This window comes from Mus caroli, unplaced genomic scaffold (assembly GCF_978045245.1).
Source record: "Mus caroli unplaced genomic scaffold, Mus_caroli_1 scaffold_4, whole genome shotgun sequence".
In the NCBI taxonomy this organism is placed as follows: domain Eukaryota; kingdom Metazoa; phylum Chordata; class Mammalia; order Rodentia; family Muridae; genus Mus; species Mus caroli.
Genome location: NW_028227259.1, coordinates 147732376 through 147744915, shown reverse-complemented (window position 1 = coordinate 147744915; position 12540 = coordinate 147732376). Strand labels below are relative to the sequence as shown.

Sequence of the window (12540 nt, the reverse complement as noted above, 5' to 3'; positions counted from 1 at the left end):
GCTCTCAGAGCACCTCCCCCAAACTGCTGGGAGGAGGTAAGTTCTTGCGCGAGGATCCCTAGATGCAGTGGCACGCGAAGGCGTCTGGGACACAGAGTTTCTGTGCAATTCTTGGGGAGAAAGGAGAACCTTGGAACTCGGACTTCCGGGAAGATGCTGCACATGCGCGTCGCGGCCTGTGCGCGTGCCCGCGCTTGCGCTGGGCCACTGCGCCGTGGTGACTTCCTGCAGGTCTGGTGTGTCGAGGCTACCTTCCCTCCCGCAGCCTTTGCGTTCGCTAAGCTGGAGTCGTCGAGCCTGCGGTGCCGAGGCTGGAGCTTCCGGGGCGGCAGCGAACACACTCGGCTGTGCGGGCCGGGGAGGCCTAGCGGGAGCTCGGCGCGGAGGCCGACAGGGGCAGCGGGGACGCCTGCTCGGTGAGGCCCGAAGGCGCAGAGCGATCGGGGCTGCGGGAGGGATGCTGGGCACAGATGGTGCCCAGTCAGTTCACCCGGGCACCCCGCTGTCCCCAGCTTGCGGCGCCTGGGAGGGTCGAGGTGATCGGGCTTGCAGCGGGCAGCTGCATCGCTTTGGGCTGCATGGTCAGTCCCGAGGACAGTGTGCAGGCACTGAAGAACTCAAGGGCTCCAGATTCCCACGGTGTCACTCAGCGTCCATCAGCACCCTTGCTCTGTCTGTGGGTCCCCCCGAGTCTGCCCTTGAGGCGTCGTAATGGTCTAGTGCTCAAAATCTGCTTTTACTTCTTTTTGCTCATGAAGGAAGACTGAGTCTGCGACAGGTGTGAGACTTAATCAAGGTTGTGTTGAAATGAGTGCCATTGTCTTCTAGTTTCTTCCCTTAGTCCCTTTTTAAGATATGCAGCAGTAACCAAGTTTAGTTGGATAGTTTGAAAACAAACCAGGCTTTATATCCCTGTTTGTCGAACGTCTGTCCATCTGGACCATTTTTCCTTTTTGTGTTTTAATTTTTTTGAGGCGTGGATTCCGTGTGGCACATATTGTTCTGGTAGTGGGTGATCTCTCCTCCCCGCCCCCCCCCCCCCCCGTCTCCGCCTCCAGAGAGTTGGGATGGCAGCATGTATGTCACCTCATGGAACATGGATCCCAGATATATAGTGCCCAGAATCCTCATTCACTGTGACATTTTGCAACAGTTTGAATAGGAAATAAGTAACCCTTTCCGCCCGCCCCCCCTCTACCTTTACACCAAATGCCCGTGGATAAAAAGAAGGCAGCGGTAGTGTTCATCATAGAACTGTACCCGCCCGCCCCCACCCCCAATGCCACCTGTTGGAGTTAGGTTTGTGATTTCCTTCCTATCACCTCTGCAGTGTGTGTAAGCTGCGATTTCGCTTGGTGGTTCCCAGGCGAGAGACATGTCCCTGTGTAGACCAGTTAACCTCCGATTTCAGTGAGCTTTTCCTCCAGCAGGTCAGTCAGCAGTGTCTACAGTTCCTCAAGAGGAGGAGAACATGAGCAGATCAAAGGTAAGTTTTTCCCGTTTGTAAATTTTTTTTTTTTTCTGGCTCCTTTGTAATATATTTTGGGAGACTTACAGGAAGGTCTGTTCTTGACTGGTAGTGGAGTGGCGGTTCACGACCCTCTCTAAAGGGATCTGACGCCCTCTTCTGGCATGCAGGTGTACTTGCAGCAGAGCATCCATACATATATCTTAAATCTTAAGTCCTTTGCTTCTGTAGCTGGCCTGTCCTTTGAGTTCCTCTTGGGTCAGATCCTGTAGTCTCTGGCACTTAGCACCTCATTGTAAAACAGCAGGGGACTCAGTAAAAGACTAGTTGCTACAGCCTCCTCCCTCTTGTCCAGATGCCTCTTGCTTCTCAGGCTAGAAGGATGCTTGGAGCAATAAACTTCTATCTAACTAGAAGAAGAGACTCATGCGTGCAGAAAGAAAAACTTTTACACAAGCAAATATGGATTAAACGCACATAAATTCATATACAGATTCATGCACACATATTCATAATTCTCTATTTGAACCAGTTGGACCCAGCTTACATACTATCTCATAATTACATACTTAGACACACATAAATATGTATGACCAGTGCAGAAAAAACTCACTCATTCTGGATGAAAAAAAGCTTCAATCTTGATTGCATAGAGAAAGAAAAAGCTTCTACCTGTTTATTGCTAAATAAATTAAACCCAAGTCTGTAAGGAGAAAGCTTTGTTCTTTTTAGAAAGACTAAGCCTGCCTTGCCGTTAAGAAAAGGCCTGTTCTGCCCCCTGGTAAGGAGAAGCCTGCCTGCCCCTTCTGCCTCTCTGCAGAACTCTTTACTTCTGCATTCTGTGTATTGCTCTCTTAATTTTTTATGTTACCTTATAATTTCTAAAGTATTCCACTCTGCATTCTCCTTCTAATCTTGCTCTGTCCTCCTGCTCTAATGTCACAATGCTCTTGTTCTCCATGCCTCTCTCCCAAAGCTTTCTCTCCAGTGTTACATCCGCAGTGTAATCTTTCCCAATCATTTGTACTTTTCCTAGGAGAATAGATACATGGTTTTTCCAAGTATCCTTAAAAAAAAAAAAAAGTTCACAGAAGTTCAAACATGAATTCAAATCATAAATTGAATAAGAAGTTTACAACAGAGAATGTTTACATGCATATACATTAAGATGGCTAAACATTGGTCATCTATCAACAGTTCTACAGGTTCGTGGAGATTTGGAGACCATAACTAAGTTATCATTGAAGTTTTGTATAGATAACCGCAGTCAACATTTTATCTTCTGTCCTTGCACTATAGTCTATCCTCAGTTCCCTTTCCATGACCTTTGGTTAATTGTTTTGCCACCTCTTGAAATGTGCTCTTAAGTTGTAGATGCCTGCTTGCTATCTCAGAAGCAGTTAACTGGCGACACTTGAAGACTGGCAGAGTTTCCATTGCAGTTTTGACACCAGAAAGGACTTAACAGCAGTCCTATTATAAAGGAGCTTAGTAATTACTAATATAATTTTAGGAATTCTTATAGGATCATCATGAAGAATTAGGGAAACATCTATTTGACTGTCTGGCATCATTATAAGATAGTACATCTTTGTTGTTCTGCAGAAATCTGCTCAGAAGTGTGGGCCAATACCTACTGATAGTTATATATGTTTAATAATAACAGGAAAAGCATATTAATATCAGGAATCTCTCCTAAGATGAATTTCTCCTTGGTGTTGCCTAAAGGAGCAAATCCATCATAGATTGTACTGCACGGGGGAACTGTCCCAGGAAGGCGACCTGAGAGCTTTTAGCTCCTGGCAGGGTCCCCTGGTATGCCTCCTATGGTTTGTTTGTTTGGGTTTTTTTTTTTTCCTGCTTTTTCTTTCTTTCTCTCTTCCTTCCTTTCTTTCTTTCTTTTTTTTACTTTTAGAAACTGGGCTGTTTATTCGTTGTTTCAAAGTTTGGAGTCTGTCCCCCTTGTTTTATCTTTGAAGTAGTTTTTAGAACTCCTTGCATGCTTTGTGAAATTGGTGGTTTTTACAGAAAGATTAATTAGATTGTGTCCGTTCATTTTTGTGGTGGTTTTTTGAGACTGGACCTCATGCAGCTTAGGCTGGCCTCCAGAATGCTTTCGTAGCCTAAGGATGGTCTCCATTCTGATGAGCTCCTGCTGCCTCTGCGTCTTCAGTGCTGGGATCACAGGCGCACACCACCGTACCTGGCTTGTCCGTATCTTCGGCAAGGCTGCTGCTGTCGCCTTAGCTGCTTTCCAGTTTGCGTTTTGAAAACTGACCTTGACGAGAGCAGCTTGAAGGAGAAAGGGTTTCTTCTGCTCACAGCGGCAAGGTGCAGTCCACCATGGTGGGAAGGGCAGCACACGCTTACTTTGAGGAAGCTGAAAATTTATATATTTTCTGAAGTCAGGAAGGAAAGAGGAAGGCATGCCCACCATGATGGACAGTACTCTGGAACATAGATTCATAGAAAAGTTACAGAGAAACAAAAGAATTATACAAAGAAATCTTTCGTTCCGTTTGCTCTAAAGTTGCATTTTTTTAAACAGTTTTTAAAAAATTTGTTTTGTATGTGCCTACATGTGTGCATGTGTGTGGTCCAGTATGCACATGAAGGTCAGAGCACAACTTGTGGGAGTCCGTTCTCTCCCTCCATACAGGTCCATAGAACTATGGAGTCATACATACAATTATAAAGTCTCATACATAGAATCATAGTCTTATGCATAAACAAATCACAGGGTTTCATACAGTGAGTGCTCAGCCCACCTTGTCTTTGTATGGTCCAAGATCTAAGCCAAGGGAATGAAGCCGCACATGGTGGGCAGGCTGTCCTGCCCCAGTTTACCTCATCAAGAGACTCCCCCACAAGAATGACTAGCCCTTGGTCTATTTCTCCAGCAATTCAGGGTCTCATCGTATTGACCACTGAGATGAACCATCAGTAGAGGTGGTGAGTCCACAGAGGAGAGTAGTTTGCTCAACTTAGGGAAACAAAAAGCCTGTCCAGTGTGGATAGCGTTGAATGGATGTCCTGGTTTGTCTGATGCAGTCTTGGATTGGATCTATATTCCTAATAATTCCATGTAGATGGTCTTTTATCTCATACAGAGATTTTCTTTTAAACAGTGCATCTGTGATCTTATCACACAGCTGTCCAGGGAGTCCTGTGCTTTAACCATGAGCCCCATGAGATAGCTCTGCAAGGACTCTGCTGGAGAGTCTGCTGTTTGTTTTGGCTGCAGACCAGTATCCCCTCTATAAAGTTATATGATTCAAGGCTGTGGTTTCTCTTCTCCGTAACTCTCCTCTGTACCTAAAAGGTAGCACTGAGAAATTCCTATGACTGGAATCTGCCTTCCACTGCTCTTAGAAGAATGGAATGGGGTTTTCTGCTTCTTTTTTTAAATATGTATTTATTATTTTTGTGTTGATAATTTGTGTGCCTTTTTGAGTTTCTGTGCCCCGTGTGCATGTAGGAGCTCACAGAGGCCAGAAGAGGGCGCCAGAGCTCTATAACTGGAGTTACCAGGCAGTTGTAAGCTGCCAAACATGGGCCCAGGCTGGGAACCGAACTCAGGTCCTCTGCAAGAGCAAGAAGCACTCTAACATGGGTGAGCCATCATGCTAACCCCAGGACTTTGGTTTTTGAATTGGGAAGATAATCATGTGTAGTTAGTAACTCCTAATTTAAAGTTGGCCCTCCCTGTCACTGTCAGAAGCTGCCTGCAGGAAAGTGCCGCCTTGGTGTCTTTCCACCTCCCTTTCTGCCTGACCTCTACGTCCTGGTGCTTGTCAGTCTGTCCCTTTTCTGAGCCCCTACCTTTCCTTGTGTGTCTTACTCTAGTAACACCTTTGGGCTTGATTCTATTCTCTTTTTTTAATGTTACATGTTATTACATGTTTGCATTGAAAGCTGAAATAAAGTCTACAAATGCAGTTGGCTTTCAGACGAAATATGCAGAGCTCAAGGAGCTGAAATCTGGGCCAGCAGATGACTCAGCGAGTAAAGGCCCACTGCCACCACACCTGACAACTTGAGTTTAATCCCCTAAACCCACACGGTGGAATGAGAGAACCGAACCGCCTGCCAGTTTTCCTCTGAGCCCCACATTTGGTGCCACAACTTGCTAAAATAAATTTCCTAAAATCCAAAACAGGGCAAAAACAGTGTGACAGTGGCAGGAAAAGAAGCAAGGCCTGAGTTGGGAGTGTTCCACCATAAAGGGACCCAGAAGGACTGCCACAAAGGGGACAAAAGACGGTGACAGTGCAACAGATGCATGTGTCTGTTACGTGTGTGCGTGTCTCCTCCTCGGGCTCTCAGGCTCTTGAGAGCAGAAATGCTGTTTTGCATATCTTACAACCCTTCCAACTTCCAAAGTCCAGTTGAAAACTGGGAACTCAACTCCGTTTCATTTCATGTAGCTGTGATAAAATATCCTGAGAGGCAACCTGAGGGAGAAGGGTTTGCTTAGCGCACAGTTCCAGGTTATGATCCCCAACTCTGGATGTCAAGTCAGCAAAGATATTAAGCAGCTTCTCATGTTACAGCCACGGTGAAGAGCAAAGGGCACTGAACTAATGTGTGCTTGGTAGCGCTCAGCTTGCTTTCTCTACTCTTACAGAATGCAGGACCTCTGTCCAGGGAATGATGCCACCCACAGTGGGTGGGTCTTCCCACCTCAGTTAGCATAAGAAACACTGTGCCACAGGCTAACCTGGTTAGACAGTCCCGATTGCGCCCCCCCGTTCCCAGATGACCCTAGGTTATGTCAAGTTGACAGTTACCTGTCACATCAGAGCTTTGCTTTTGCTTTTGTTTGCCAAGACAACGTGTTTACAATACGATGCTGAGATTTACTGCAACAATGCGGTTTGTTTCCCTTCCAGGCTCTGTAACATAAAGTAAGGCATGCAGTGTTCACGGTTAACTGGACCAGCGAGCTCGGGTGCCCGCTCTGTGTGATCTATCTGATTCTGATCGTGTCGTTGCAGGGCCCACTGTCATTCAAGGATGTGGCCGTGGCCTTCTCCCAGGAGGAGTGGCAGCAGCTGGACCCTGAGGAGAGGACGACATACAGGGATGTGATGCTGGAGACCTACAGCAACCTCGTCTCCTTGGGTGAGGACCACTTGCTTCCTAAACACTGTGAATTTAAAATGGTTTGTCTTGGAGTTTGAAGGAACAAGTGCTGACCCTCCGTCCTTTCGGGCAGCTATCAGGTGTATCTTTACTGCTCCACTGAAAGACCCCACATCTTTCCCCCTTGTGGTACTGGAGATAGAACCCAGAGCCTCCTGCATGTGAGCGGTGTTAGCTACGGCCCGATACACAAAAGGCTCTGGTTTTACTTGGTAAACACAGGCAAGGTGCTATGTAACTTGTGGTGCAGCTCCCTATACCACAGCGGTTCTGCAGCCAGTGAGTCCAAACCCTTCTCCTTTTCCTGCTAACAGGGTATGACGTTACCAAGCCAAACATGATTATTAAGTTGGAGCAGGGAGAAGAGCCCTGGACAGTGGAAGGCGACCGCCATGCTCAGAGGCATTTGGGTGAGTGAATAGAGTGAAATTTTAAAGTCTTCCTTTTTACATTAATCTTGCAGGGGAAGGGGAAGCTGCTGAACCTAGTGCTTTACAGCCAAGGAGATCAGAAGCACGCGGGTTTATTTGTATTTAGAATTAAGGAAAACACCTATGAGGGAAGAAGACAGTAGGTTAGGGAATGTAAGTCTTTCCAACAGAAAGAGTGGACAGAAAGGAGATTAAAGACTGACTGTAGTGAGCATTCACTTTATATCACAAATGTCTAAGCCACGGTGGAGGGGCAAGAAACTTTCATAATGTTTATACTGATGCGTGGGGTCAAAAGGCAAAGGTTTCACTGAATGTGGTGGCTCAGGTCTGTAGTTCCAAAACTCCCGGTAAGGCAGGCAGATTGCTGACAGTTTAAGGCCAACCTGGGCTAAATAAAAACACACTGTTTCAGCCGGGCGTGGTGGCGCACGCTTTTAATCCCAGCACTCGGGAGGCAGAGGCAGGCGGATTTCTGAGTCCGAGGCCAGCCTGGTCTACAAAGTGAGCTCCAGGACAGCCAGGACTACACAGAGAAACCCTGTCTCGAAAAACCAAAAAAAAAAAAAAAAAAAAAACCACACTGTTTCAAACAAAAACAAAAGCGAAGATTTCAGAAATGACTAAGGTGTGGTCTCCCATGAGACGTAGGCCCATTGTTGTAAGTGCAGAAGTGGCTAAGGTGTAATCTCCCAAGTGATGTGTTACTGTTTGATAGAAATAGCAGTCTGGGCCTGTGTAATCTCCCAAGTGATGTGTTACTGTTTGATAGAAATAGCAGTCTGGGCCTCCCAAACACAGGCCCTACTAAAGCATTTCCTTTTCATATGCCCAATAACTATTTCCCCTGCTCCCCTTTGCTGCGAGTCCTCCCGCCGTGCGTACTCCTGTGTCTGTCTGTCTGTCTGGTGCCCTCTCAGAAACTGTGCTTCCTGCTCAGGCATTTCTTAGGTCAAAGTTGTAAAGATAATATTTGTAACGTAAGGTGCTTGTTTCCATTGTAAATTGATTCTCTTCCCATTTCTTACCCACCCTGCATATACACACACAGATTACAGATTATAAATGAAAGGAGAGGGAGACCTGTGCATTCCTAATTGCTTTTACTCACAGATTGTCAGAAAATCCGACGTTTAGGTAGCTTGTATACTCATGCTGACAGCATTTGTTCCATCTCACTCCTTTTCAGAAATCAGTAAAGTTTATGACCCCAGAGAAGGAATTGAGGAAATTGGCGAGAAACATCTGCAGTGCGGTGATGACCCGCACTGCTGGAGAGCTGAGAAGGGGGCTGCTTTTGATGAAGCCTACACCCTCGAACCAGCCCTCATTTCCCCCAGCTCAGGTGCTCATAGCTGTGTGTCCTGTGGGGAGACCCTGGAGTCGGTTTCAGAACTAATTAGCAGTGACGGACGCTATGCACTGGAGAAGGCCAGCATGTGTTTTGAGTGTGGGAAAGCATTCGGAGAAAGCCTTGAAGACTTTAACCAAGATGAGGGTAACTCCTCTCAACACGATGAAAATATTTTGCAGAAAGTCACCATTTTGGAGAAACCCTTTGCTTATGAGTGCATGGAAGCCTTAGACAGTGAAAGTGTTTTCATGGCTCCTGAGAGAGCTTACATGGGGGAGAAGCCCTATGACTGGGGTGACTCTGGACCAGACTTCATCCAGATGTCGGACTTCAGTACATATCCGAGATCACAAATGGAACTGAAGCCCTTCGAATGTACAGAGTGTGGGAAGTCCTTCTGTAAGAAGTCCAAATTCATCATCCATCAGAGAGCTCACACAGGAGAGAAGCCGTACGCTTGCAGTGTGTGTGGGAAGTCCTTCAGTCAGAAGGGAACGCTCACTGTCCATCGGAGATCACACTTGGAGGAGAAGCCCTATAAGTGTGATGAGTGTGGGAAGTCCTTCTGTCAGAAGTTACACCTCACACAGCACCAGAGAACTCACTCAGGAGAGAAGCCCTATGAATGTAGCGAGTGCGGGAAGTCCTTCTGCCAGAAGACGCACCTCACTCTCCACCAGAGGAACCACTCGGGCGAGAGGCCCTACCCATGTCATGAATGTGGGAAATCCTTCTCCCGGAAGTCTGCCCTCAATGACCATCAGAGGACACACACAGGAGAGAAGCTCTATAAGTGTAACGAGTGTGGGAAGTCCTACTACCGGAAGTCCACCCTCATTACACACCAGAGGACACACACAGGGGAGAAGCCCTATCAGTGTAGTGAGTGTGGGAAGTTCTTCTCTCGGGTGTCGTACCTCACCATACACTATCGGAGCCACTTAGAAGAGAAACCTTACGAGTGTACAGAATGTGGGAAAACCTTCAATCTAAACTCTGCTTTCATTAGGCACCGGAAGGTCCATGCAGAAGAGAGAGTCCAGGAGTGTGGCGAGTGTGGGAAGCCATCCCTGCTGCAGTGTGCCCCTGATCACACAGGCGACCTAGGAGAGAAGCGCTACAAGTGTAATGAGTGTGGAAAGACCTTCCTTGACAGCTCGGCCTTCCATAGGCACCAGTCCGTCCCCGAAGGGGAGAAAACTTATGAGTGTAATATATGCGGGAGGTCCTTCTCGGATTTGTCATGCTACACTGTGCACTACAGAGGGCATTCCGAAGAGAAGCCCTTCGGCTGCAGCGAATGTGGGAAAACCTTCTCTCATAACTCATCCCTCTTTAGACATCAAAGGGTCCACACGGGCGAGAAGCCCTACGAGTGTTACGAATGTGGAAAGTTCTTCTCTCAGAAGTCGTATCTCACTATCCATCACCGGATCCATTCGGGAGAGAAGCCCTATGAGTGCAGCAAGTGTGGGAAAGTGTTCTCGCGGATGTCGAACCTCACCGTACACTACCGAAGCCATTCAGGAGAGAAGCCGTATGAGTGCAACGAGTGTGGGAAAGTCTTTTCTCAGAAGTCGTACCTCACCGTGCATTACCGGACTCATTCAGGAGAGAAACCTTATGAATGTAACGAATGTGGGAAAAAATTCCACCACAGATCAGCCTTCAATAGCCATCAGAGAATTCATAAAAGAGGCACTGTAAATGTACTCAATGTAGAAAAGCTCTGACATGCCAAGGATTTTTTGGTTTTGGTTTTGGTTTTGGTTTTTTTGAGACAGGGTTTCTCTGTGTAGCCCTGGCTGTCCTAGAACTCATTCTGTAGACCAGGCTGGCCTCAAACTCAAAAATCCGCCTGCCTCTGCCTCCCAAGCGCTGGGATTAAAGGTGTGCGCCACCACTGCCCAGTGACATCTCAATTCTTAAGAAAAGCATTTGGTTATAGTGAACATTGGAAGTCCAATAGGTAGTCAAGGGTGGACACTCCCCAGTCCCCCCCCTCCCAGTTTTCAATATATGTGGTGCTGGGATTATGGGCCTTTTGCATGCTATAGACATTCTGCACTGAGCTGTATGGCAGCCATTCACGAGCTGAACATCCACGCTCTGGAGTGCGGAGTCCTAAAACAAAGTCCATTTTAACATGAGTTTTCAGAGAGGAATCTGTAAAGAAACCACCCGTGACCGTATGATTCATGGGACGCTAGGTCCCCTTTACAGGAGTGAACCTTTGAAAGTATTTAATATTTATTTTTATTTAAATCGTATTTACATATCAGGGAGTTCTGCTGTGAGCTGTCAGCTCCTGAGTCTAACTCGCCTTGGAAACGCACACTAAAAGCCATATTTCTGATGTTACAACGGGTGTTTGTGGAAAAGATGCAAGAAGCTATGAGTTCCGAATAAACTTATAAAGTGAAGTCATGAAGCCAGCAGTTGAGCATGAGGGCGACTGGAAACGCGGCACTTCTGCTGCTCTGGACACGCCACTGAGCAGTCTCTATGCAATGTTTGCCACTCTCGGCTTTGACTCGTTGGTGAGAAGGATTAAAATGGCTGTTACAGTGGGTACGTGGGTGGGATGTGCTAGCCGAGAGCGGGGTTCATAGCTTTCTACGTCGGTGCTTACCAGTAGAGTGGTTTTTGTAAAATATTTTCAACTGGAATTGAGCAAAAAAAATTTTTAAAATACTATTTTGATAAGCCATGCTGTCCAGTGTTGTGTTGCTGTGAAGAGGCCCTATGGCCATGGGAATTCTTGGAAAGGAAAACATTTCATTGGGGCTGCACTGTGATGGTGGGGAGCATCATGGCGGCATGCAGGCAGACACGATGCTGGAGAGGTAGCCGAGTGCCACATCTGGATCCACAGGCAGCAGGGAGAGAGAGACTGGGCCTGACTTGAGTGTTTGAAAACCCAAACCTACCCCCTAGTGACACACTTCCTCTAGCAAGGCAACACCTATTCCAGCAAGGTCATACCTGGTGCCACTTCCTAATGACCCAAGGTCCAAATCTATGAGCCTATGGTGGCCATCCCTACCCAAACCACACATGCATACATAACTCGGGGTTGCTTGTGGCCATTTCACTAGAAGAGTGTATTACTATAAATATGTCGTCATTTCTGTTTCTTGCCTCCTATTTCCAGGGCTTTAGAACACAGTATTCATCTACCAGACATTTTCTGGTTGATACTTTTTGGCATAATCCCTTGCTAAAAAGAGTTTGGCTACCTACCGTTTCTCCATGTGAGAATCCCGAGCAAGGAGTTTAAATCAATAATCACGATCCTCTTCTGATTGCCAGTCCAGTCGCCTCTCATTGCCCACAGTAGATGCGTCCCAGGACCCCCTGTTCAATACCTGAAGCGAAATAGTCCCAAACCATGAGTACCATGGTTCTGCAGCACTTTAAGGTTGTCGCTGAGACGGCTGCTTAGCGGTGGACAAGTCGTGAATGCAATGTGGAATTCCTGACACTCGGGTGAGATTTCATAGATGTCGACTGACACCTCAGGAGTTGAGGGCTGAGGATAGGTTCCGTGGGAAGGCCCTTGCCCAGATGGCATGCATGAGGCCGTGTTTAATTTCCAATACTCCTCTCCCCAGGTATTGTTAATCCGTGTCCGCTTAGTATGTTTGCACTGTGATTAGCAGCCCGTCCCACAGATAACTAAGACTACAGAAAGTCAGGCTTGAGGTTAGGAGGAGACCCTACCATAACTTGATTATAGAGGTTATGGGGCCGACCCCAGATGAACCAGATGCAGATGCTTGTTCCGTAAATAGTGGTCGACCAGACCCAACCTACTCCAGGAATACAGAGAGAGCTGAATATCTTAACAGTCAGGAAGAAAATCCATGTGGAAAACTTAGCAGAGCATGGAGAAGAACCCCCTTGGTTAGACAAAAGGTCTAACCAAGCTACTCTGGGCGCCAGAACAGTGTAATATTGACACTTACTAAAACATGGCCTACCACCAGTGCTCTTACGTGACGCTGGACAGGAAGCCCTGGCCAGTCCAGGGGATATTCAGATCACAGTTAGAAATAATGAGGAAGCTGAACAAGGGCCTTGCATACAAGGCCATTTTTATAACACTGAAGGTTTCAAGAAAATAAAAAGCATAAATTATT

The 12540-nt window shown here is 46.8% G+C and overlaps 1 protein-coding gene across 3 annotated transcripts; it reads left to right on the top strand.

The window, feature by feature from the left end:
- The first annotated feature begins 176 nt into the window (after positions 1-176).
- On the top strand, positions 177-11104 carry Rbak (RB associated KRAB zinc finger). Of its 3 annotated transcripts, none has more exons than XM_021161720.3 (5): positions 177-416; positions 1428-1486; positions 6466-6592; positions 6928-7023; positions 8234-11104. In XM_021161720.3, the coding sequence occupies exons 2-5, from the start codon at positions 1472-1474 to the stop codon at positions 10129-10131; spliced, it is 2136 nt and encodes a 711-aa protein (XP_021017379.1). In that variant the 5' UTR covers positions 177-416; positions 1428-1471; the 3' UTR covers positions 10132-11104. The 3 variants fall into 3 exon arrangements, with proteins under 3 accessions (XP_021017379.1, XP_021017377.1, XP_029333685.1); XM_021161718.3 differs by having other exon boundaries at positions 312-416; positions 1431-1486; XM_029477825.2 differs by lacking the exon at positions 1428-1486 and having other exon boundaries at positions 312-416.
- Positions 11105-12540: the final 1436 nt, after the last annotated feature.

Bases quoted from the DNA above. Each gene is read 5' to 3' on its own strand.
- Rbak (XM_021161720.3), top strand. The intron at 6,593-6,927 runs GTGAGGACCACT...TCCTGCTAACAG, and splicing joins CAGCAACCTCGTCTCCTTGG to GGTATGACGTTACCAAGCCA. The intron at 7,024-8,233 runs GTGAGTGAATAG...ACTCCTTTTCAG, and splicing joins CCATGCTCAGAGGCATTTGG to AAATCAGTAAAGTTTATGAC.